Consider the following 25,031-nt stretch of genomic DNA (forward strand, 5'->3'; position numbering starts at 1 on the left):
AAATTTGAGCATCAGAATCCAGACAGAAAATCCAGATTTTTGTTTAATTATATCCAAACCAGTATCAGAATTTTGTCTGAGTCCTTGGAAAATGTGCATCATGTTAATGCTGCCATTGCTTTTTAGAAACCGTGTTGTGGACAAGAAGTTCAAGGATGTTCACTGATACAAAATGTTTCATTTTACATCAGAGTTTAGTTTTGATGTAAGAAGTAGTTTTACAGAATTTTTTTTTTTGTAATTTTATGTATTCTCTGTTCTGAGTCCCATAACTGATCTGCATAACATGACAGAATGTGTCAAAAAAACCTGTAACTCTGAGTCAAGTATTTCTGATTGTTATCTAATTAGTCTTTTTTTTTTTTTTCTTTTTCTAGGGGATCTGGGTCCCTGAGGGAGAAACAGTAAAAATTCCTGTGGCCATTAAGATCCTTAATGAGACCACTGGTCCAAAAGCCAACGTGGAATTTATGGATGTAAGTAAGACACGAGCAGTATCTTTAGGTTTTGGCTGGGGTGGTGTCTTTGTGTAACCCACAGAGGTTGTAAAGATAAATTCCTGCCAGTTTTCTTTCTTTATATTTAATTGTACACAGCACCTGACAGGGCTGGGTTTTCCACTGCATGTGCCCCAAGATACTTGCAGTTTTCTAATAATTTAGTATAAGACTAAAACTCCTCTGTCTCATGGGCCAAATATTGTATCTTCCTGTGGCAGAAAAGTCATGGAAGAGAGAGGAGGAGTTGCAGGGGAGGATCTTACCATGCATGCAGGTCTGTATTGGTGTAGAACTCACAGGAACAGAAATTCAGCTCAGTTTTCCGCCACTTTAGTTTTCCAAGACTCTGGGAGCTGGCAGCAGCAGCAAGGCATAACAGGGAGAAGGGGAAAATTAAAATATGCTGGATTTAAAAGCCCTTTTGCTTTACTAATCTGAAATACCATGGAAGAGAGGTCAAGATGGTAATTTCCATGAATGTTCTATGATCACAGAGGCTTTGCACTCAGTTTTCAGCTCTGTGTCAAGATCAAGGCTTACTGACACCATGAATCTTTATGTCTTATTCAGTGACAATTTTTTGACAAGTCATAGAAATTTGCACTCTTTTTGTAGGTCCCTCTTGTGAACTTAAAAATTGCATGTGACTTTTAAGTCTTGCTGATCGGTTCAGTGTGTAGGCCTAATTTGTTAGCATTAATGAGACTGTAAACCACAAGGAGAAGGTATTCCCATTATTGTATAGTCTGTTCTTCCACCTAGAAGTGAACAGAAATGTGCAGTTGTGGATTTATGTGTTCCAGACAGCTGTTTCATGTCTGAGTTCTTAGGCAGTTGAAGGAAGGCTGTGTAGAGGAAGGGATTTCCTGTGTTTTTTAAAGAGCACTGCACATTTATGTTGGTTAGAACATTTCCAACCTTGATGATTCTATCAGTCGGTGGTTCTGTTGCATTCAGTGATCATTTTGCACAAATAATAATAAAAAAAGGCAGTTTTGGCACTGTTGAAAAGGAATTAATTGCACTAAAAGGATAACAAGTATTAGACATTTTTTGCTTAATGGACAAAGAGTCTTGCTAATAATAGAGCTCCTCAAAGAGAAGAGATGAACTGGATGTCAGTGGTCAGTCAGTGATACACACTCCAGCCTAAAGGTATTGTTATCACTGTGTGGAGCTGAGCAATTTGTACCAGATCAAGATCTGACCCCTGATCTGATAGAGAAGTGGCAGTAATATCTCCTCTTCTGATACTGATTAACCTTGAAGCAAAGAAAACATAAGGTCCTTGGTAAAAGGCAAAGTTGCTTGTCTGAGGTTTCGTGGCTCAGCTTAGGTCAGTTTAGTTCACTGGACCATTCTTCCCCCCAGTGTTTGCATCAGAACATCTGATAAATGGCTCAGAAATGAAGAGGCTTTTGGGAACTCTGGAGATTTTTGGCTGTATAGTTACAGTAGGAAAGGTTTCTCTTTAAATTAATAGTTTCTCCTGAGTCTCTGACCCAGAGGCTGCAAGATGAGAGAAAAGTTAAAGTTGTTTTGAGTTCTTGAGGTTAAAAATAACCCTTAGGTTGTTTTTAATCATAATAAAAAAGAATTAGACTTCATCATTAGTTGATACAAGTGGCAATAAGGAGAAATAATATGCTTTCTATCAGTGCTGCTTTTGATATATGTGCAGTGATTTGTAATCCTTTTCTGTACTGCATTAATGAAGATGATTAAATTTCATTCTTGTGAAATAATTGCTCATCCAGCTATACAGAGGTTCTTGCCATCCTTACCTCCTAAAGGTAAGTTGTTTAGCTCCTGAAACAAGGAATTTTCAAAGAGAATGACCTAAGCATAATTTATTGTTTTAATGCAATTACTCCTCCCTGTCCCAAAAATGACATAGTTTTAAACGTTTAAAAAAATAAGCCAAAATTTAAATTATGAGGACATAACCTAAATATCTTTCACTGAAATGTAAGTTGGAGTGAAAAAATGTGGTTTATTCATTGTCACTTCAAGACTTTAGTCAGTATAAAACTGGATACTGTTTACTCATTTTATGAGGAAATATTCAAATGTACATCTGAAAGCAGAATGCATCAGTTGTACTTGAGTAAAAAGAGTGTTATGAATAATGATTGTTGGTTAAAAGCATTTGTGTCATATTTTGAAAGGTATATAGGTGGCTAAATGCCACTGTGGGCACGGTGGGGTTAATTCTTTCTTAAGAAGGGTCTGCCAGTGCTGGTAGTGAATGGGAAGAGGAGGTTAGTGGGAAGGTGTCATTACATGAGTCACACCCTTGGCTTTGTAGGTGTTTTGTCAGCAATTACTTCTTCCTGGGTTGGCAGAGTCCTTGTATCCAAAAGTTAGCATCCCTCTTGGAAAGGCTCTGGAAAATGGAAAGCCTTTGGTAAGCAGCAGTTTGTGTGCAGAGGGTGTACTTGGGACACTTCAGTGTCCACAGAAATGGCTGCTATAGATGTTAGTGGTCCTGTCCATCCCATAGACCTGCTGAAAACTTCTGATGCTGGCAGAATGTGAGTCTAAAAGGGCTCTGTGAGCTCCTGAAATTCTGCTAAACTTTATGCTGAAGGAGTGAAGAAAAACAGTTTGGCTCCTGGGCTGTCAGTTCAGCAGCCTGCAGCCCTGCTAATGGAGCAGTAATGACTGCAATGCTATAATGCCTGATGGCAGTTCTGCTGCTCTGGCCAAGCACCTCCCATCAGGAGATGACGAATTGGCCACCATCCAAAAGCACAGCCCTTGTTTGGGGTTTTTCTTGAGGGAGCCACAGCAGAGTCTATTTTCCAGGCTTTCTCCACCCATTCCCAGCTAGCCCTTTCCCTTTGCTCCCTGTGTTTGTCCCTGGATTTATCTCTGCCGTAGGTCTGTGTCTGCTACAGCAGTACAAGCTGGAATCTGCTAAGTAGCCTCGACCAGGGCAGAGCCAGACTGCACAGGGGGCCTTCTCTGGATTTATTTTCACCACACACAGGTTGCTGTTACTGTTTTATCAAATGTAGGTTTACCCCATTTCCCCACATGCTTCTGGGTGTGTATTGTGTCTGGGATAATGACAGAGTCTAAAGGATTTTCCCTTCAGTGTGGTTATGTGCTTAAGTTGCAGGGCAGAGTTTCTGCTCTGGCAGGTCCCCAAAAGGGGCTGGAGTTTGAATTTAGGGTGCAAGTATTCAGAGTGCAAGAATTCTGCCTGCAGCTGTGTCTGCCAGGGAGTCACCAGCAAGAGCCAGGGGCATCAGGAGGGAACTCAGTCCTGGTGCTCACCTTAAGGCTGGGAACAGAATTTATCATGGTCCTGAGTTTTATGGAGGGAAGAGAATTTTGTGGTGAGGAAAACAGGCAAATGTGCAGCTAAGAGGCTACTTGATAACAGGGACTTAAAATTCACTTGGGAAAACAATTTCACCTCCTCAGCCTCAATTTGTTTGACTGTTGTGATTGTCTGATAAGTCAAGTAGCCATTGGCCTGGTCAGCTGGTTTAACATCAGCCCAGATACTCAACTGACAATTTAATAAATTCTAGAGACATGCTGCAGGTGGAAAGCATAGCGAACAGCCTTTGAGGCTGAAAACATGTCCTTAAAAACCTTGTCATGGGGAAACAGCCAGTTGGTGAGGGCCTTTCCTCTCAGCTTGATGTTTCCAGGAAGTAATCCTATGAGCTGTGGTTGTGTCCAGGATTTTGATCCACTTACAAGTTTAATCTATCCTCCCTGAGTTTAAATGCTCCATTATCTGTTAGAAAATAATTAGAGGCTGCAAGCACAAGTCAGCATCCACAGAGTTCCTTGGGAGTCCCTGAGCTCATTGAGATGAAGACAGTTTGACTGATGGTGGTCAGCTGATATTGGGCCAGAAGCTAATAATAGAAGGCAGTGCTGCTTAGCTAGGTGAGAAAGTTAACTTGGGAAAAATTAAACTGAAGGCTTTGGGATTTATGGTTGGAAATAAATTTCCCATTCTCATTTGTTTCCTAGTAAGAGAGCTTCAGAGGCAGTTGGTTTCTTTTATGGTTTTATAATTAAGATCTAGAGGCTTCCTGGCTTGGTCTGTGCTCGCTGCAGTTGCTGCTGTCTGCAGTGGCAGCACTTGGAGTGTGGGAGGACATTTGTCACACCAAGTGCAGAGGTGGTAAGTGACAGTGACCTCCACCAGACATGTAGCAAGCAAATTAAAGCTGCATGTAGGGGACTGACACCCACATCTTTTATTTATGTCTGGCCTAATGAACTAAATGAATAAATCACTCAGATGTGCTGCAGAAACAGCTTTTTCTAAATTGTATGCCTGTCTTACAGTAAAGACAAGCCCTCAGCTTGAGGATATCAATATCAAACTTATCTTCAGTTCAGAGGATTGAAGACAAAAAAAACCCATGTAGCTGACTAGAGAATTCTTTCTCCTGTTCAGCTGAAACCCCACAGAGATATGGATAAGCCTAGATGCTTCCTTTGTTTCCTCAAGTATGTCTAGATGGGAAGTACAGCTAGCTAGTCAGGTGAAGAAAGTGAGAGAAGATTTATCTTTTCTTGGTTTCCACTGGTGGCTTCAGACATAGGAAGGTTCTAGGCTGAAGCTTTTTGGTTCTTTGCTTGGCCCATGGTGGCATTCATAGATCCCTTGAGGCTACAGGCACTCTGTGATACACAATTCCTCAGCTGACACAGCTGCATTTGCCCTCAGCCTCCTTGTAAGATCCTGCTTTGTCTGACTGTGAGGGTGACTGATTAAAATTTTTTTAGTATTTTTAAAATTAAATATAGGTAAATATTTTTAGTATTAGTATATAGTAATAGAAGTTAAACATTTTTAGTATTCTGTGTACACATCATGCTCCTGCCCAGCCCAGTGTTTGACCCAGGTCTTCAACAGGCCATGTAGATGCTCCTGAAAGTCTGAAAAGACATTGCTGCTAGCAGTAGTTGGATTCAGACATTCCACTGACTGCCTGGCTGCTTGGGAAATACACCAGAGTTAATCCTGAATCTCAGTTGAAAGGGCAGGTTTAGGATCAAAGGAAATCCTTTATGGCAGCAGTGAGACATTTTTCCTTATTGCCCTTTTGCTGTCATTTCTGTGCACATCCCCCTTTCCAGCTGCCATGAGGGGTCTGTGAGCACTGCCTGGCTCTGTGCTCCGCTGCAGCTCAAACAGGTTTTCACTCCATCATGTCAAGCTGCAGGAGTGGGGGGTGAGGGTGACATAACCCCTGTGATTGTAGGAGTTATGGACGTAACCCCTGTGATTTTAGGAGTTATGGGCATAACCCCTGCAATTGTAGGAGTTATGGACATAACCCCTGTGATTGTAGGAGTTATGGACATAACCCCTGTGATTTTAGGAGTTATGGGCATAACCCCTGTGATTGTAGGAGTTATGGGCATAACCCCTGTGATTTTAGGAGTTATGGACATAACCCCTGCGATTTTAGACCTCCTTTTGTGCACCTGCCCCTCCTCCCACTGATGCACACTGTGAGTGGGAGCAGAGACACTTAGAGGGGAACTCTCCCTATCAGTCCCAGGCACAGGAGCTCACTGGGATGGCAATTACAATTTCCAACTTGTCCAGAGATGCCAGAAATCCAGCTGTCCTTGAGAATGCTGCATACCATGCACAGGCCCCCAGAGTGCTCAGCCTCTGCAGAAGCTGGAAATCTGATCTCTGATGAAGGTTAGCTGCTTTTAGTCATGTGAAGATTAACTGTTTCAATGCTACATTTCTGTTATTTCCATCTGAAGCAATAATTTTTCTTTAAAATTGGCTTAAGTAATTTTCCCCTTCATAGAGTTTGAGAATAAGGGGTGTGTGTGTGTAGGGGGGGTTAATTTTCCATATGCAGGAGCATGTGGCTGTGTGGTGAAAGTGCATACCCAGAAAAGATGAGGTACAAGCACAGACAGACAAGCCAGGCTGCTTGGAAACAATTCTGCTGGCATAACACCCTAACTGGAAAATGCAGTGAGGGAAAGTGAGTTTGCCTACTGCTGATGATGGGAGAAATCTGAGCCCTGCTGAAATCCATGGGAGCTGTGAATTGGCCAGTGAATTCAGCAGGGCCAGGACCTCACCTCAGAGTAATCCTTCCAAGAAGTCTGCACTTCTAGGTTTAAGGAAGAATCCCATGCTTTAGAGAGGGACTGACATTAGGAGCTACTCCTAAATGAGTCAGGAAGTGCATTCAGATGCTCTTTGTTATGGCAATTGCAGAACTCCTTATTTCAGCTTTGCAGTGCTTTATGATGTGGAAACCCTGCATAAGGTTGGGTAAATGTGTGCATGGGAAGAAAATCAGGTGGGAATGTTCATTTATTCACAAGGAAATATAGCTGTGGATTAACTGAAAGTATTAAAGAGTCTAATCAAATTCAAATATTGAATTTGCAATATCAAATGCAAATATTTTAGCTGTAAAGTGTGAATGTGTAAAGGAAACATTTTGAACCGAGATCTTATATTACACTCTATATTTCAATGTGTAAGGCACCCAGTAACAGGGTTGATACTTGTCTCCTTGGCATGTACTTCTGGGCTTGGTTACTGGAACATAAAGTGAGTTATTTGCTTGGCTGTATATGTAATTGTTCTGAAGGTCAGGATCAGAGTTGCCAGTGCTTTATCAGGACACAGTAGGAGAGAGGTGTTTTGAAAAGTGTTTAAAAATTGAACAGACAAAGGATGGGAATATTAAAAAAAAAAAAGATGCAGAGAGGTGGTGCTGTAGGTATCATAAGTGATACACAATAGTTTAATTAGGGGACTTAATCAGGAGCTTATGGGATTTTATTTCCACAGTGAGTTTTCTGTTGGTCTCAATACCATGGAGTTTTTCTTTTCTTTGCACTGTGCTATATATCTCCACCCTTCACCATGTGTTAGATCTGGGCCTGGGTCAGAATGCTCCCCTCCAGCTTCTTATGTTCCCTGGACTTGCATGCTTGTATCTGGATTGGGCTTTTAGGAGAGTAATCTTACAGGGTTGAGTAAAAATGCTGTAAAGCCATGAGTTCTGGGGACTCATCCCAAGAGGATATAGTGCCTGCAGGTGTGGGGCTTTTCATCTGCACAGCCAGTGCTTGGTGGTATTTAAGGCAGAGGGGAATGTTCTTCTGCAGGCACAGATCCTGCAGGAGTGGAAGGCTGTAGCTCACAGGCTTGTCATTACAAACAGGAGAAAGAGTTTTCCTTAAACAGCAGCAGACTGACTGGGGATACTGGGATTCTTCTCACAGTCTTGCTGAGATTCAGATGCAAAGCGCAGAAATAAAAGTGACAAAACATCATAAAATTATTAAATTAAGGAAAATAAGGTCTTTTAATAATGCTTGATATGTTATGAGAAGAAGCTGACACAGATATCCAGTTTTAAAGCAGATTTTGTAACTGAAAACAGGGTGACAAGTGTTGCTTTATCACTAAAATGGAAAACCTGTAGTTAAGAAATAGCTTTGCATTCTTTCTCTGTGCCTCCAGCTCCTATTAGCAATATAAAACAGGCACATGTTAATGTTTAAGTTCCTAAAGGGCACTGTGTATGCCAGAATGTTGCCAAACTGCTAAAAAATGCAGGGTTTTATGGGACCCCTGTTAATAAAAGAGAGGTACTGTTTCCACAAGCTTAACTGTAATGCATCCCAAACAAGCCATCACTGGTTTGAGGTTAATGGCAGATCTAATGAGGTGCCAAGTCAACTTAAAGTTAAGGGAGAACAAGGCTTTTTATGTTGTAAGAAGGAAAAAAAATATCCATATATCCATACAAATGATGATGCTGTGACCATTTTTAATAGGAATGTAAGGGTACAAAAGCACAGGCTTATAGGAGCTGAATTTCAAGTGTCACTGTCAAAATCCATTTTCCCTCCAACACTGTAGTTTGCAGTGCTTCTCCCTCAGTGCTTTGTTACAAATAACTCCTCAAAGATTGTTTTCTGTGCCTCAGCACTGATCCAGACACCTCTGATACATCAGCAACTGTCAGAGATTTATAAAAATAATTAACATCTGTTTGCATTAATATTGTACCTATTATTTACAAGTGACAATCAGATATTCCTCCTGCTGCTCGTGATGGAAGAAATAAGACAGAAGAAGGTGGTTCCTGACTTGCTGATAATATTCTGCCAAGACTTTTGAGATATCAGTGCAATAATTGGGATGAACAGACCCATTTGAGGTCACACTGGGGCTGGCAGTCCACAGAGCAGCAGATGCTGATTGGAAATGCCTGGTCCTTCTCTACTGAAGCTATAGCTCCAAAAATAAGGAGATTTTGCAGAGCAACATTTTCCATACTAACTATGATAGTGTTGCTTCTTCTTGTGGTAATACAGCATCTCTTGGACCTGAGGAAAGTGTGGTGAGATTGTCCCTGCCCTGAAGGGTATTCAGTCAAGACAGACACAACAGATGAAGGGGAGAGGAATAATTATTACTATAGCAATTTATAGATGGAACTCTGAATTGTAACACAGATCCTATAACCTCTGAAAAAATTACTTAATTTTTAAAATTGATTTTTAATTATCTTCAGGTTTTAAATTACCTTAGGATGTTTATGTAGACAAGCAAATACTATGTGAGGTTTTTTTTCAGACAAAGCTGTTTTATCAGTTGAGAATGTGTCTAAAATGTTGTTTTCATTAGCTTTTTCCTAGATCAGGTGTTTTAAAGATGCTGAAGGGCACTTGATACGTAAAGCAAATTGTCTATTAGCAACAGGAGAGGGAGAATAGGTATTTTTCCCTCTTAGTTACTTGCAAGGTGAATACAAGTGTATCCTGAAGGTTTCTGCTTCATCTAGAATACCAGGCTTTTAATTACAGAGGTGAATAAGCATTGTTCAAAATAAAATTGCATAGGCTTCTCATAGGCCAGGGCCTATATTTATCCTCATGCTTTACATGACAAAGGACCCAGAAATGTTTAAGGAAGTTTGGTTATGTGGATTTTTGAGCTGTGTTGACAAACTGCAGCTTGGAAGGCTCTCCTTGATGAGCTTGCTCAGGTAAATTCTGAGATGTGGAGCAGGGTAAAGGTAGGAAACAGCTGAGGTACGAAGAACCTTTTATCTGATTATCTGAGTTATATTATCTGATTATCTGAGAGATGATCTGAGTTGATCTGATGGAAATGTAAGATCTCAATGAGGCAGGGGAAAGTGGGGCAGGGGCTGGCTGCAGGCAGTTCCCAGGGCTGGGATTGACTGAGCCATGTCAGTGGAGAGGCAGCCCCTGGGCTGGATCCATTTGGAAACATTCTCCAGTGTCAAGGATGCTTTTCCTGGCTGGGCAGTGCCCTTTGAAAGAGTTCAGTGGGGTTTTTAGTATGCACAGAAGCAGAATTTAGCTGCTTGTTTTCTGAAGCTGTGCAAATTGTTTTGGTTTTTTTTAGATGAAGTCTTGTTGCTTTAGATCAATAGCTAGAGTCACCAGCTAAAAACACAAGTCCCTCTGAAAAGCTATTTTAATAACCAAAGCATTTGGAAAGAAATGGTATTTGGACTGAGGAGATAAAATGAATTTCCTTGTTGGGATTGTTTTCTTGGCAAAATATTGAACAAATATTTCTTGATAAAACATTTATTAACTTGCTGAAACTCAAAGGAGGAGTTTCTTGCTGAAGCTTTTCAAAGGGAGGTATATTCTAGTGAATTCCTCAGCCAGAAGATGTGTTTCGAAATATGACAGTGATTGAAGCACCTGGTTTTATCACTTTCTGAATGAACTCTGGTGAAATCCTCCTTTGAAGTCATTCCTTGTTTCAAAATTCAGACTCTGTTATTGGGCAAGAATGTTGTCAAATCCAAATTGGGATGTTAAACACTTTGTGCATGTGGTTAAGTTGTGGACAGCAGGGAACCATTTTCCAGAGCTAAGCCATCTCTGAGGATCTGAATGCTGTGTCCTGCCTGGTTTTCAGCAGGGGTGGGAGATGTGTCTGGTTGCTCTGTGACAGATCTCTTTATCAGCTGAGGGGCACAGATGGGAGTGAAACTCCAGACCAAAAAAAGGTTATTGATGCCAGTGTTAATGGGAAGCTCTCAAAGTGTTCTAGAGCTCCAGAAAACACCTTAAATCACACTGTGTCACCTTCTAAATGCTGGTAGCTCCACTCAAACTTGCAGATTAGCCCTCTGCAAAAAAGCGGGTTGTATTTCTCTCAGTGATGTGCTGCAGCTGTCTGGGGCTTTGGCATTTCACTGGCACAGAATTCCACTAAAAGTGACCAAAGAACTGGCAAGTGATGGTGTTTTGAGCTGCCCCTCAGAGGTGCAGCATCATCTTTGATCCCAGTAAGGTGATCACACACCATGGTGGTGTTGGGTCTTTTTAAGAAACAAAAATGTGAAGGCATGCTGCAGGGAATAGATGGATTCATTATATGTAACCATACTTCTGCTTTATACAAGCCATGTCAAATAGTAATGGTGATGGTAGGAAGGCTGATGGTGGAACAGCTATGGATACTTTTTCGTGCTTTTTATTAAATGTCAGCCTCTTGACTGCTGATGTTGGCAGTGAGATGCAAAATAGGTGCTGGCAGACAAAATCTCCACAGTGTGGGTGGGATTAGTGCTTTGTAATCAGGCTTAAATGGCCCTCCCTCAGAGCTGGAAGTCAGCTTTGCATGGCACATGCACACAGCTGCTCTGGATATGTCTAGCACTAACTTTGACACAGTGGTAGTGCCTTGAGCTTCCAGGTTTCCTTATAGTTCACAGAATCTCAGAATGAGCTAGGCTGGAAAAGACCTTTGAGATCATGAAGTCTAATCTATGACCTAACACCACCTTATCAGCTAAACCATGGTACTGAGTGCCATGTCCAGTCTTTTTTTAAACATCTCCTGGGACAGTGACTCCACCACCTCCCTGGGCAGCCCATTCCAATGCCCAATGACTTTTTCAGTGACAGTGACTCCACCACCTCCCTGGGCAGCCCATTCCAATGCCCAGTGACTTTTTCAGTGATTTTTTTTTCCTGATGTCCAGCCTGAACTTCCCTGGCACAGCTTAAGGCCGTGTCCTCTCAATTCTGTTTGTCATTGCCTGGTGAAAGAGCCCAACCCCACCTGAGCACAGCCACCTTTCAGGGAGCTGCAGAGAGTGATAAGGTCACTCCTGAGTCTCCTTTGCTCCAGGCTGAGCACCCCCAGCTCCCTCAGTCGTTCCTCACAGGGTTTGTGTTCCCAGCCCCTCTCCAGCCTCATTGCCCCCTCTGGATGCCGTCAAGTGTCCCAATGTCCTTCCCAAACTGAGGGCCCAGAACTGGACACAGCACTCCAGGTGTGACCTCACCAGTGCTGAGTAGAGGGGAACAAGGCCCTCCCTGCTCCTGCTGGCCACACCATGCCTGACCCAGGCCAGGAGCCATTGGCCTTCTTGGCCACCAGGGCACACTGCTGGCTCATGTTCAGTGGCTGTCACAGCACCCCCAGGTCCCTTTGTGCCTGGGCACTGTCCAGCCACACCATCCCCAGCCTAGAGCATTGCAGGGGGTTACTGTGGCCAAAATGCAGGACTTGGCACTTGGATTGTTAAACCTTATGCTGTTGGACTCTGTCCATCTATCCACCCTGTCCAGGTCCCTCTGCAGAGTTCTCCTACCCTCCAACAGATCTACACACGCTCCCAGCTTAGTGTCATCTGCAAAGTTTACTGATGGAGGACTCAATCCCCTCATCCAGATCATCAGTGAAGATATTAAACAGAACTGATCCCTGGGGGACACCACTGGTTCTTCTGTGCCTGGAGTTTCCCTGGCAGTATCACTTAAAAAGAGCCTTTTCCACTTTTTTTCCCAGACAGCTGAAAGGCTGTTGAAAAGCAGATTCACCCCAGTTGGCCTTGTCAAAGTTTGCTGTAGGAAATGCTAGGAAAAAATGTTTGGGTTTTGATTTGTGGAGTCCTATAAGTTGGATAGTTCCTTTGGAAATGCAGGATCTGTGATACCAGGCTGTCTTATGAGCATAATTAATGATCTTGAGATGGTGATAATTCACAAAAGAGTATAAAAGCATAAATTATTATTTCACCCTCTTTGTAGCATCTTCAAATTAGATCACTTATAAAATAGGCATTCCCTCCTGCAGTACTGCAAGTTTGAATGGTGTTTGTCTACAACTTTCTGCTTGAATTCTGTAAATTCAGGGAGATTTTTCCTTTTTGAGAGCATCTACACAGGCAGAAATAAAAACTATTGAATACAGTTGTATTCATGGATTTGACTGAGGTGTTTGTATTGGTAGCCGGCAGCCACTCATTGAAACATATTTGGTTTGGGAGTTCTTTGGCTTGTCCTGACAGATGCCAGGACCTCAGCATGGCCATACATAAAAGATATGATGTTTTATTTGCTCCGGGGGTTATTGCAGATGCCAACATTTTATCAACATGAAAAAAAAAGTCATTATGCTTATAATGTTACATATGTATTACTCTGACAGCAGGGTGCCCAAATCTTGTGGAAATCCAGGGGGAATTTAGCTGAATTTATTGCCAAGGAACATAAATACTTTAGAGCTGCCCAGTTGTCAGTAATCCCAACCACACCTGCATGAGGTGTGGGCAGCCCCAGCCCCTCCCCTGCCATCCCCACCCTGCCCTTGAGGGCCATAGGTTCTTTAAAGAGTCTTTTAAAGAAGGTTCTAATCTCATCTTCAGGAGAGGAGTAGGTCAGTAGGAGGTAAAAGGGGGTAGGGAAGAAAAGGTGGGAGGCAGAGCTGTAGAAACTTAGGAGGAAATCACAGGCAGAGCAATGTGGATGTGACACAGGGAGCAGGAGGCAGCTTTTGAGGACTTCTGATGGAGTCAGGAGAAGAAAAATCTCCCAGTGAACCAAACAGTCCAATGAAACTTCCCATATTCAAATACCATCCCTGTGCAGTACCCACATCCTGAGTGTCAGGTTCTTGTGCAGCTGAATACAGATGAGGGAAGATGGAGATGAGTCTGATTTGAATTCTCTGTTGTGAGAAATTAAATACCAGGCAAAAAGTAGCTTTGATTAAAACAATTCTTAGTGTTGATTATACACTTGATGAAATTAGGCTTTAATCTGATGCTTTATCCCTTTAAATTGATCCTGAAGAAGGAATGTGTGATTATAAAGTCAAGCTTTTCAGTGATACCAGAAAATATCAAAGCAATGCCTGAAGACTGTTCAGAAAGGAGTGAGAACTTGATACTTTGTGGTTTTTTTTCATTCTCGAGACCTTGCCATCACTCATCCTAAATCAAAATCAAAGCAATAACTCCCTCCTTTGGAAAGGAATGTGCAGCCAAGGCTGACAATACCTTTGAGCTGCTCAGTGGTGATGTCTGCTTACCCTCCTCTTTGAGCACCACTGAAATGATGGCTTGATTAGACTGCATGGTTACAACTTCAAATATTTTTGCTAGTTGCATCAAAATAGTAAGAAACAAATCACTTTGGACAGACTGCTCTGAAATAACGATGTGTGTCACAGGCTGTAAGTAAAACATTTGTCACAATGACATGATATTTTTGCTGCTAAACCACCTACTCCTGATCTCTAAGGTGGGAATCCCCAGAATGAAACCCACTGTTACCTGTCCTGACAACTTTCAATGGGAACAATTCTGGTTGCTGAGGTCCTTGGCTGTTATACATAAAAGTGAACTGAAAATGGGCTAGATTTTGCTTTTCTCATCACCATGATCATTTTTTCAGGGCAAGATTCACAGAAATGCTGGTGGGAGCTGTCCCTGGTCAGATGTTTGATGGAAAATCTACACTTGGTTTGTTGTGCACTAGAGGCCTGTTGTTTTAGAACTGAAGTTGCTCCTCTGCTAGCTCAGGCTGTGATGAATTGGGAGACTTAATTGGCACAAAGCAGGGAGAAGGAACAAGCATGTGGTGTGGGGGTTCTACAAAATTTATCCCCTACACTTGCAAGCATTTGAGCATTAATTCTCAGCACCTGAGCCCTGTTGGAGTCAGCACTGTGGTCCATGCCCTTAGTGTTTGCAGGACAGGGAACACAGTGCTGCTTTCTTTTCCTAATTTATTTTATGTTGCTCCAAAATACAAAGTGAGCCAGATTTGCTTCTGTAAATGCATGAAAGTGTTTATTCCTGCATGAATAGACCTAGTGCTTCTCTGAGGTGGGCAGGAAGGTTTCACCCAGCAGTCTGCAAGTATGACCTTCAAGAGGGAGAGCTTTCACATCCCTGATTTGTGCTAGTTTTGGGTGTTTGGAGGAAAGTGGGGCATCTCTCTAATGCATTTGAGTCACATGGGGCAATGGCTGGCTTTTGAATTCAGTGTCAACAAGGCAGGCAGTGCCTGTGAGCAGTCAGTCAGACTGGTGCCCTGTGTGCTGTGCAAGTGCTGTGACAGGCAGGGCAGTCTCAGAGGGGTTGCCTGCTCTGAGAGATGCAGCACATTTAAAGACACATCACAGCTCCAGGAAAGGCTCTCAGCAGTGAGAGAGCAGCCAGAGACCAGCTCTGATGGTGGGCAGGGAAGAGCACAGTGCTCCAGTGTTGTGCTATGCCTGGCTCCTCACCCTGCTGCAGGACACTGACCTGGGGCCATCTTCTCCTGATGGCACTGGCTGGATAGGAGTCAGGTGAGTGGCACTTGTCTGCTGCTGTTTCCATCACATTTGTGCATGAACAGGCTGCAGGATGTGGTCCCTGAAATGGAATTTTTATTTTTTATTCTTAGTTTTAATCCTAGAGTAGTGGCTCACCTGACAGATGGATTTCCAGAACTTTCTGAACTTAGTCTCACCATTTAATGGTGCAGCACACTTGTACTCCAGTGTAAGTATGCAGTGACCAGACTGACTACCCTGTGAACCTCTGCTTAAGGTCCTCATTGAAAACTGAACTCAAAAAGGCTCAAATCTCTCACATCCAAAAAATATGAAGTCCAAAACCACCCCTTCAAAACCTGCAGCCTCCTTAATCCTGAGAGTTTGTCCTGGCTCTGAGGAAATTCATGCAAACAAGGCTCATAGTGTGACCTTCTCTGTTACACAGAGAGGCTCCTTAACGAGGCTTCCTAAATGTGAAAAACACCAAAATTTTAAAAGTTTAGTAGTAATAAAATGGTTATAGAAATAGTAATGTAATTAGAGTAATAAAAATTTGAACAATTGAGATTAGGACAATATGAGACAATAAAATCAAATAGTTATGGACAGTCTGGGTACCTCTTTCTGGGCAGCATAAGCCCAAAAAAGGACCCACATTAACAGAGGATTAACCCTTAAAAACAATAACCTGTTGCATATTCATACACCTCATACATGATGCAGAAATTCCATTCAAACACAGGATTCTGTCTGGTCAGTGTCAACTTCTTCCTCTGAATCCTAATGACGTCTTCATGGCTGAGCGGGGCAGGAAGAAGTTCGTTTCTTCTGATAAGAGAGCAATAAATTCTTTCTCTGAGAGATTTGGGTGTCCTGTGGCTGCTATCTCAGTGCAAGCCTTTCTTTAGAAAAAGTATCTTACATAGCACAGTTTCTATTTTAACAGAAAAAGTATCTTACATAGCACAGTTTCTATTTTAACATTTTTTATACCCTAAAACTATATTTAACGCACTGCTTAAGAGAATTAATACAGCATAACTTTCTAACATAACACATATAATATTCATTTTAATATTTGTGAAAAGCCAATCATAAAATACGAATTTTTCACACTAAAGCAAAACAGGCATGGAGGGAGTTTCAAGGAGATGGTGTTAGTATCTCTCCTGTTAGCTCAGCTGTGCTTTCAGAAAAATGCACAGTGCGCTATGAAGTCAGCTTTTAAGTACATTTATTTACTCAACAATTATTGGGAAAAACAGGCATGGAGTTGCTCTTTCATCTTTTGTTTTGCTTTGTTTGAGGGCGTTTTATGGCAGGAACATTTAGAAGCAGAAGGTCAGGAAAGGAGATTTTTCTGACTTTGTGCTTACTTGACTCTTTATCAGGTGAACATCTTCATCTGCCCTAAGAGGAGCAGTAACATTTACTCTGGGCTTGCCAAAGTGGGGAAGCAGATCTGTGATGCTCCCCTTGAACAGGGAGATGTGTGTGTACTAATGAATAAGGGCATGAGCTGAAGAGAATTGTGCCCTGGGCCACTCTGGGTGGAAATTAATGTTCAACATTGCATTATCTCACTGCTACTGGTACATGCACCTTGCTGTGCCCCCTGGTTTGCAAACTGCATGGTCAGAGAAACAAAACCAGTATCAAAGGATGTTCTTCAGCAAACCCCATGCTGGCTCATGTTCGTGTTCTGTTTTCAGCTGTAATTGTGGGCAATCCCATGTCGAAGTAGGAAAGGGGGAAGTTAAATACCATCATATAACATGTGCTGTAGGTATACTCAGAGCATTCTTTCTTTTCATAGTCTTAAGAATTGGGGTTTTTTTCCCCCATCCTGGAAGATCCAAAAGAAAATTGTGCTTTAGCTGGACATTGAGTTACTTTTCAGAAACCGCAGCCAAATTAAAGATATTTCAAACGTGACTGCAGAGTATGGATAGATCAGGAAACAGTTTTAGGTGGGATTCCCAAATTGCAGTTGCACCACCCCAGACCCCTTTCGACATAGCTCTGCTGACAGAAACCAGTAATAGATCTGGTGATTGCTCACTGCAAACTCAGCCTTCTTTGGGCTGCTCTCTTGTTTCTTAGTGCACACAGCAGGCAGATGAGTGTGAACCATTAAAATAACATTTATGTGATTGTTTAATGTTACTCTTTAATACAGGCTTGTGTGTATAAATCACAGGAGTTGAGCTTAATGGAGTAATAATGGAATAATCACATTGAGAAGGGATGACGAGAGGAATTATGGATGTGAATTTTTTCAGGAGAGAAAAGTAAAGTGATCTGGGGCACTGTTTCCACTTGTGCTCCAGCCTTCCCATGTGACTTTGGATAGAAAGTTTTTGGTACCTTTTGGTATCTCAGTTTCTTCTCCATTAAATTAGAATTCCAAACTCATTCCTGTAATTGTGCCACTTGAGTGTAGAGAGAAGAGCTGCAGACACACAGCTACCAAAAGGCCCAGAATATTGCAGAGGCTGCATCGCTGGCCGGGGGTCTCTGTACAAATCACCAACAAGACAGGACTGCTGGGAACGTGCCTTGAGCTGTTTTATTTTCCAGCATCGGTCTCATTACATGATTATGGCAATGGGAAGATGCCATCAGCTCACATATCAGGCAGCAGACCAAGAACTTAATATTACAACTCACTTTAAAAGCTTTTTGACCAATCACACAAAGCGAAAGCACATTGACAGTAGTTTTATCCAATCACTATAAGCACACATACCTTTGGTTAAAACAATGCTTGCTTATTTTGAATACAATACCAGCTTGTAAGCCTAAAAACACAATGCACAGAGCTCCATTATTAAGCTTAGAACTTCTTAATATCTTGCTAGATAAACTTTTCTGTAGCTTAGAGAGTTATGCTAGACAAGCGTTAATACACAGATCATTGTTCTATTTGTCCTTACTTTTCTACTTTTAAAATAATTTTTCTGCTGACCTATCTCATAGCTGCTGCTTAGATCTAATCACAGTTCTGCTGTCTCTGATCCCTGCCTTTCGTAGCTTTCTCAAAACTATCTAATTTTGTAGATTCCCACAAGGCTGGTTTTGAAAGATGATAATGCCACCAGCCAAGTTGGTGAGTGTAGGTGCCTCACCTGCTTAAAATGTTATAGACAATTATATTAGGAACCAGGCTGCTGAGTGTCCAAGTGCCACAAAGATTGCAGCTCTAAGGTCTTTCATGCCCAAACAGGTTTGAAACTGGAGATTTGTATTCCTTATTTGCTGAACAGATTCCTCAAATGCTCCTAAGTCATAATGTTTCTGTTGTTGTTGTTTGTTTTGTCTAATTAGCTCTAGCAGAACAATTGCAATCTCTTTTACTTTGTGTTGTTCTGTGGTGGATACATGTAGCCCTGATTTTAGTTCTTCTGTAGATGGAAGTTCAATAAAAATAACAATAGTTTTACTAATGAGGATAACTATGTGAAGCCAGGATTCATGCTAAATTAGTATCTATTCGTGTCTTAGATCTATAATGAAGATTTCCTTACCCTCTGTGTGTGTCTTAATTCATTACAAAGAAGTCCATTATATTTTATAAAAAACATTTTGACTTTTTTTCCTGAAACTCTTGCTAAAAACTATTGGAAAAGCAGGTGCTTTCCTGTAACATCAGAATGAGACAAATGGCACTGCTTGCTTTTATTGTTATACAGAAGTGGTTTTCCTTTGGACACAGATGGACTTGACAATGGAAAGTAGTTGGAGACTAATGGACACAAGCTTCAAAGCTTTCTGTGTGGGCCCTTGGTAGACAAAAAAAGAAAAAAAAGAAAAATCTCATTTTTGTTCTAATCAGTCTGAGTTAGAAAGAAAAGTACCCCAGCTCCAGGCTTATGGGGAACCTCTTACCTTTACTCAGAGGCAGAGTGGGCAGCAGGTGCTGTCTCTCCCTGTATGCATTTGCAGGAAAAAAATGAATGGGGTAAAAAGGAAAAAAAATGAGGCAGAGGAATTTTGTGCCCTGGAGACTGGGTAATTCACCTGTCTACAAGTATTTATTCTGGTGGCTTTTAGGGACATTTTCAAGTCACAGCAGAAGAAATGCTAAAATTGTTTCAAGGAGTCCCCATACTTAAGAGTTAAGTGAGTGGGAACTGTATTATTTGAATGTGAGTAAAAGTAGTTAAATTCAGATCCCTTTTCTAATTTGTTGCATCAGAATCTTTCTCAGATCTGCTCCTCCATTATCCCATCAAATAGTCCCTATTTATTCATTTGTTTATTTCTTCACATACATTGAGGAAGAAAAGGGAAGGAGTCACTCCCCCCAGTGAGGACCATCTGCTCTTTTCTTATTGGGAGGGAAAAAACCCTACAATTAGTGTCTTGTTCATCTTTTTGTTTTACTAAAAAAAAAAAGAGGGGGAAAGAAAGTAAAAGAACTATTATGCAAATATCTGCAATTTGGTTTCAAATATTCTTTGTACTATGATGAGCAATTTCCTTTAATACAAACTCAGCCTACATGCCAGAACCATTTTTTTTAATTTTGCATTAATATAGGGAAGGGAAAAAACCCCAACTTTTATGTTCTTCTGGTGGCAAATTTGTCTCATCCTTTTTTTTTTTCTTTCTTTCTTTGCTTGGCACTACTACAGCTGTTATTCTGTAAGTTGTCAGATGTCATATTGGGTTTTTTTGAGGAAAAAAAAAAAAAAGAAGACAGCCAAAATAGCCTTACAGAGCCACAATTCCATCTCACTTCTCATTGTTCCATTGCCATGATGAAATGGTCATGAAAGGGAGGACTCAGTGAATGAGAGAGAAGAGCTTTCTCCTTGCTATATTTGAATGCCAGTGGCTTGTGATGGCAGCATTACCTCTAAGAACAGTTCTTTAGGGTTTTTATAAGCAGCTCCTGTGCTACTGGTCAGGGGTGTGAACTTTAGGGTCAAATAGCATAGCCAAGATTAAACCTTCTGGTCCTTAGTCCTGGACCAGCTTGGTAGCTGAAACTTAGCATGGTAGCTGGAAACTTCTTATAGTCTGGAAAAGGGAAATTAAGCCTTTCCTGTGTGGCAAAACCAAAATGAACTCATCCAAGACCTGATGGGAGAGGTGATGGAAGAATCAGATGCTAAGAGGTTCAGATTTAGAAAGCAAACATGGTGTAGATGACTTCATTACCTGTGGCTGTAACTGGAAGATTAACTCTCAATATGCAAATTAACCACACTTATAAAAGTGTCCAGTTTTTGGGTGTAGCCCTTGGGTGGGCTTCCTCTGCCCTAAATGTACCTGAAGGCCCTCCAGTAAATATAGCTGCTTTTTATTCCCTTAATTTTGGCTGACCTCTGTTTGTAGGTAGCCCCAGAAAGGCATTAAAACAAGACCAAGGAGACTTTAAGTGAAGTGTGTCATACCTGCAACTTTTCTGTGGCTGCAATGGCACAGGGAATGTGGGGCAGTGCAGAATTTTAGATTTGTGCAGACTCTTGTTTTTGGGGCTCACAACATCAAGTGGGTTTTACCTGAGCCTGGAGGTTCCCTAGGAATGCCTAGCACTGGACAGACAGAAATTCATGGTGCTCAGGGGACACTGATCCCCTTTAGCCACCTGAGTATTGGAACAAATTACACAGGACTCCATTTTCTTCATGGTGGGAAAAGCCCATTCTTTATTCACATAACTCCTTTTTATACAGTTTTGTAGACTTTGTGTGTGACTTTAATTGGTTAGTAGCTTTCTTGCTAATTATTTTATTGGTTAGTAAAGTTGTTACCCTGTATTTATTGGTCACTTAAATTCTCGATGTCTATGTGCAGGAAAAGTTCTGAGAGATAGAAAAATGAAAACTATCTAATGGTGTAAAAACAGTTTATACAGGTGCTGATTGGTTTTCACCCAGGAATAGATTGTTATATTAATGAACTGCTCACACCAGGATTGCTTTCACATGGGAACTTGAAAAGGGCTAGCCTGACAAGGAGAGCAGGCTTGATTTTATGAAGCCTTTCTTTATGATTTTCCTACCTTACTACAACAACTCGAGTGCATCGAGTCTTTGAGCACCCTGGGGTAACCTCTGGGTCACTTTTATTGTTGCAGGAAGCTCTCATCATGGCCAGCATGGACCACCCACACCTGGTGAGACTCCTGGGTGTCTGCCTGAGCCCCACCATCCAGCTGGTCACCCAGCTGATGCCTCATGGCTGCCTCCTGGATTATGTCCATGAACATAAGGATAACATTGGCTCCCAGCTCCTGCTGAACTGGTGTGTTCAAATAGCTAAGGTATGTAGTTCATGTTGGAGTTTTTGAATCATTTATTATAATTTTCATAATTAACTTTAAAACATGACTTTTTGTTTGCATTGGGTTTTTTCAGGCCTGGTTTTGTTTCCAGGAAGGTTGGGTAGTTCTTGAAATACACACTATTTTGGCTGCTTTACAGTATTATAGATTACTTATCAATATGTGAAACAAAGTGTTTTTCTTGACTGTTGTCTTGGTTTGCAAAGACAGGTGTCTGCTAAGGAAGGCAGGATCCTCCCTTGAAATGGAAAATGTAAACCCCCTCTCTACGAATTATTATAAATTTGAAATTAAGGGGCTCTTAGGCAAAGATATGGGAGTAGGAATAACAGTTCATTACTAGGAAAATTAAAAATACAAATGCAATAGTACAAACCAAAAAAAAAACCAAAAACCAAAACCACATTGACAGAGTGAGAACAGGAGCTGACCCCCTGTGTGTCAGGGTGGTGGCACAGCCCCATCCCATGGGGGCTCAGCCCTCCTGCAGTGCCAGCTGTGGTTCTGCTGGAGCAGGATCCCGCACAAGGGGGGAGTTTTCCTCTGAAGCTCCAGGGCTGCTGGAGATGGGCCTGGGCTCCTCTGGGAATGCAGGGGAGAAGAAAGCTGCTCCTCTGGGAATGCAGTGGGCAAAGGCTGCTGTGCTGTTCCAAATGTCAGATTGTATCCAGGTAGGAATGCTTGGCTCCTCCCCTGGGCAGAGCAGCTCCCAGTGGGATGATGGAATTTTATCAGCTATGCAGGGACACTCAGTGGCCATGAACAGAAGAGATCTCCTGGAGGGAGGATGGGTTGTGAAGAGATAAAGAACACTGCCCAATGAACAGAAGAGAACTGCCCCACCTCTAACAGATGGGAAATACAATAGCCCCAAACCATATCTTACAGCCCAGGACAACTGTCTTTCCAACTTAATGAGAGGTGGTTTTTTTGAGGTGAGGGTGGGTGAGGAAAGAAGCCCCTGTGTGAAATCTGGGGCTGGACACAGGGTGATTTTTTGGCCTCCTCTGTTGTTCACTGTTAATACATATGCTGGTTTTCAGCCCTTCTGGGTCTGCATTGCCAGACCTATCACCAATTGTCTGCCAGGAAGATGAACACATCCTTCATGGCACTCCTGGGTGGTGATCCTGCTAAGCTTGGGTCACAAACTATCCTTGGCACCATGTTTTACAGCTGGTTTTCGGCATGTTTAGGTATTTAATGTTGTACTAAGAACAAGTACTCAGCACTAAGAAAATTGTTTGCAAAGAACAAGATCTTGCAGTGTAGAAGGCCATAACTTATCCATTTTAAAGGTGCTTTTGAACAACTAGGGTTGTTTACTACAAGTGGCAATTTGGAGCTTGGCTTTTGCATTGAGTTATTTGGAAGTTGTTTAAGGTTTTAGATTATTTTGGAGAAAATGCTTGTTATAAACACATGGGCACAGACTGCTATCTTACATTAAATCTGCAGACTTAAGTGAATTTCCTATAATATCTATTACAAAATCTTAATTGAAGTTGTAATGTTAATCTTTTAGCAGTGAAGAGAAACCTGGAGATTCAGCTGGACTCAATATTAACTAAACATTTGCCTCTTTTAACAACTTAAATACAAAAAAAAATGTTTTTATAAAAGTAAGAAAATGTAGAAATCCAGCCCTTTTTTGTTCTTCAGGAGGAGCAGAATTTTGAGGAGCATCATGAATAGGGACTGTTTTCTTTCCAGAATCAGATCTGTTGTTAAACCTTCCTGAAGAAGAAAGTAAATAAAGTGACTGTAGGGCTGGGGAGCGGTGGAGAGAACCCAAATCTGATATTGCAGCATTTTGTAGATGTGTGCAAGTCCTGTGCTGTGGTGGTAAAGCAACCAGGGTTGCTGGGGAGTACAGGAACACACCAATGGGAATTTCTTTGTTGGGAATGTGCAAAAGTTTATTTAGGGCTGATACCAGCCCAGGCAAGGTGGGAGACAAAATCCATATTCCTGTTTGAGGCTTTCTCTCAACACAGCCTCCTCCCCATCTGTTCCCCACTCTTTTGATTGATAGTGGCTGTAATTATTTATTGCAAAACATTTACCCAGTGCCATCCTTGCACAGGTAATCCTCCACAATTTTCACTTTGTGTGTGCATATGGCCCTTGACTCCTTGCGCCAGGGCTGTGCTGGCTTTGCTGTGAGCCCTGTAGTGGAGCAGACAGCCTGATCCACAGCTTACAGAGCTGGCAGATCTCTGGGAGGGCCTGTGGAAGGCAGGTCATGGCTTTCCCATGGTTATTCTTACCAAAGTGTGTGTTGATGGTTTTTCACAAGCAGGACAGGACTGCTGGGGTTCATTCCTTGAGCTTTTATGGCAGAATCAGCCTCATTGCATGGCTGAGACAATTGAAAGATGGCAAAGCTCAAGTACAGCCGGCAGCAACCAAAGATTTCTTTGTTACAGAGCATTTAAAAAACTTTCTAGCCAATGGCATATTGCTAAAGCTCACAGACAGTTGTTTTAGCCAATCACTAAAAGTACATCTGCTCCACACAATGCCTGTCTGCTCTCTATTAACACACAATACTTCATTATTAAGCTTAAAACCTTCTACTATCTTGCTAAACATATTTTCCTGCAGTCTTAAAGTTTATTTTAGCCAAGCTAAAAACTCAAGCTATAGTTTCATGTCCTTGCTTTCTATACTATTGTAACTTTTCTACTTTCAAACTTTACAACTGCAGCTAGCTCTAAGTTTTCTATTCTTTCTGTTTCTAAAGCCTACTTTTACAACTTTCTAGAAATCTTTTTAACTTTACTATTTCCCACATTGTGAAGCAGCTTCTAAACTGATTGCCACTGTACATGGCTACAGCTTAATGTGGGGTTTGGATTTAGGGACATTCCTTGGAAAATTGTTGCTGCTGCTTTTCTTGATCACCCCTGTCATGTGAGAGGAGGAGATGAGGTGTCACAGACATGTGAGATCTGGGGTGGTAACCAAACAGTGCAAAGTGAGATCAGAAATGTAATATCAACTGGTGCAGTGTCAGGAAGAGAAAGGGAGTTCCTTTATAATAAAAGGTGGCCTGTTATTGAGAGAGTTTAGTGAAGTTTAGCTAGTTTATGGGAATTTAATTAAATGTATGTTCTTCCACATTACAATAATCATGTCAAGTGGGGTTACAGGGTGTGCACAAAAAAATTGTTCCAGCCATGGTAAGAGGAAAAAGCTTTGAGAACACCAGACAAGGAGTTCCCTTATCCCAAAAAGTAGAATGAAAGTAATACTAATTTTCCATTATCTGTCACATTTAACAGTGACTAGGAAACAGGAAAAGGTACCATTTGACTTGAATAAACTGATCCTCAGAGGAATGAGTGCAGAAGGCAGCAACAGGCACAAATTCCCATCGCTGCAGGAAGGTGCATGTATGTGTTCCACACTCCTGCACCCTCTGTGCCTGTGTTTCAGGTGCTGTCATGCAGCTTGGGAGTGTCTCTCCACATGTTGCTTTTCTAGGCTGTGGAGAATGATTGGTTGTGTCTTTCTGCAAGGTACCAAAAGCATGATTAGCAGAGTAGTAAGAGGCAAAAATCATCAGTGACTTCCCAGTCTTGTTCTCTGCTCCCTGAAGCAGCTCCTGGTATCTTTTGCTAGATGCATTGTTCTACCCTCACCTTTC

The 25,031-nt window shown here is 41.7% G+C and overlaps 1 protein-coding gene across 1 annotated transcript in view; it reads left to right on the plus strand.

Annotated features, from left to right (window-relative positions):
* Nucleotides 1-25,031, plus strand: part of ERBB4 (erb-b2 receptor tyrosine kinase 4) — a 584,914-nt gene that overhangs the window by 470,854 nt on the left and 89,029 nt on the right. The window contains exons 19-20 of the mRNA XM_030952612.1: nucleotides 378-476; nucleotides 21,173-21,358. Coding sequence (XP_030808472.1) covers nucleotides 378-476; nucleotides 21,173-21,358 — 285 coding nt within the window. The remainder of the gene's footprint in view (nucleotides 1-377; nucleotides 477-21,172; nucleotides 21,359-25,031) is intronic.

The sequence above is a fragment of the Camarhynchus parvulus genome, chromosome 7, assembly GCF_901933205.1.
Source record: "Camarhynchus parvulus chromosome 7, STF_HiC, whole genome shotgun sequence".
NCBI lineage: Eukaryota > Metazoa > Chordata > Aves > Passeriformes > Thraupidae > Camarhynchus > Camarhynchus parvulus.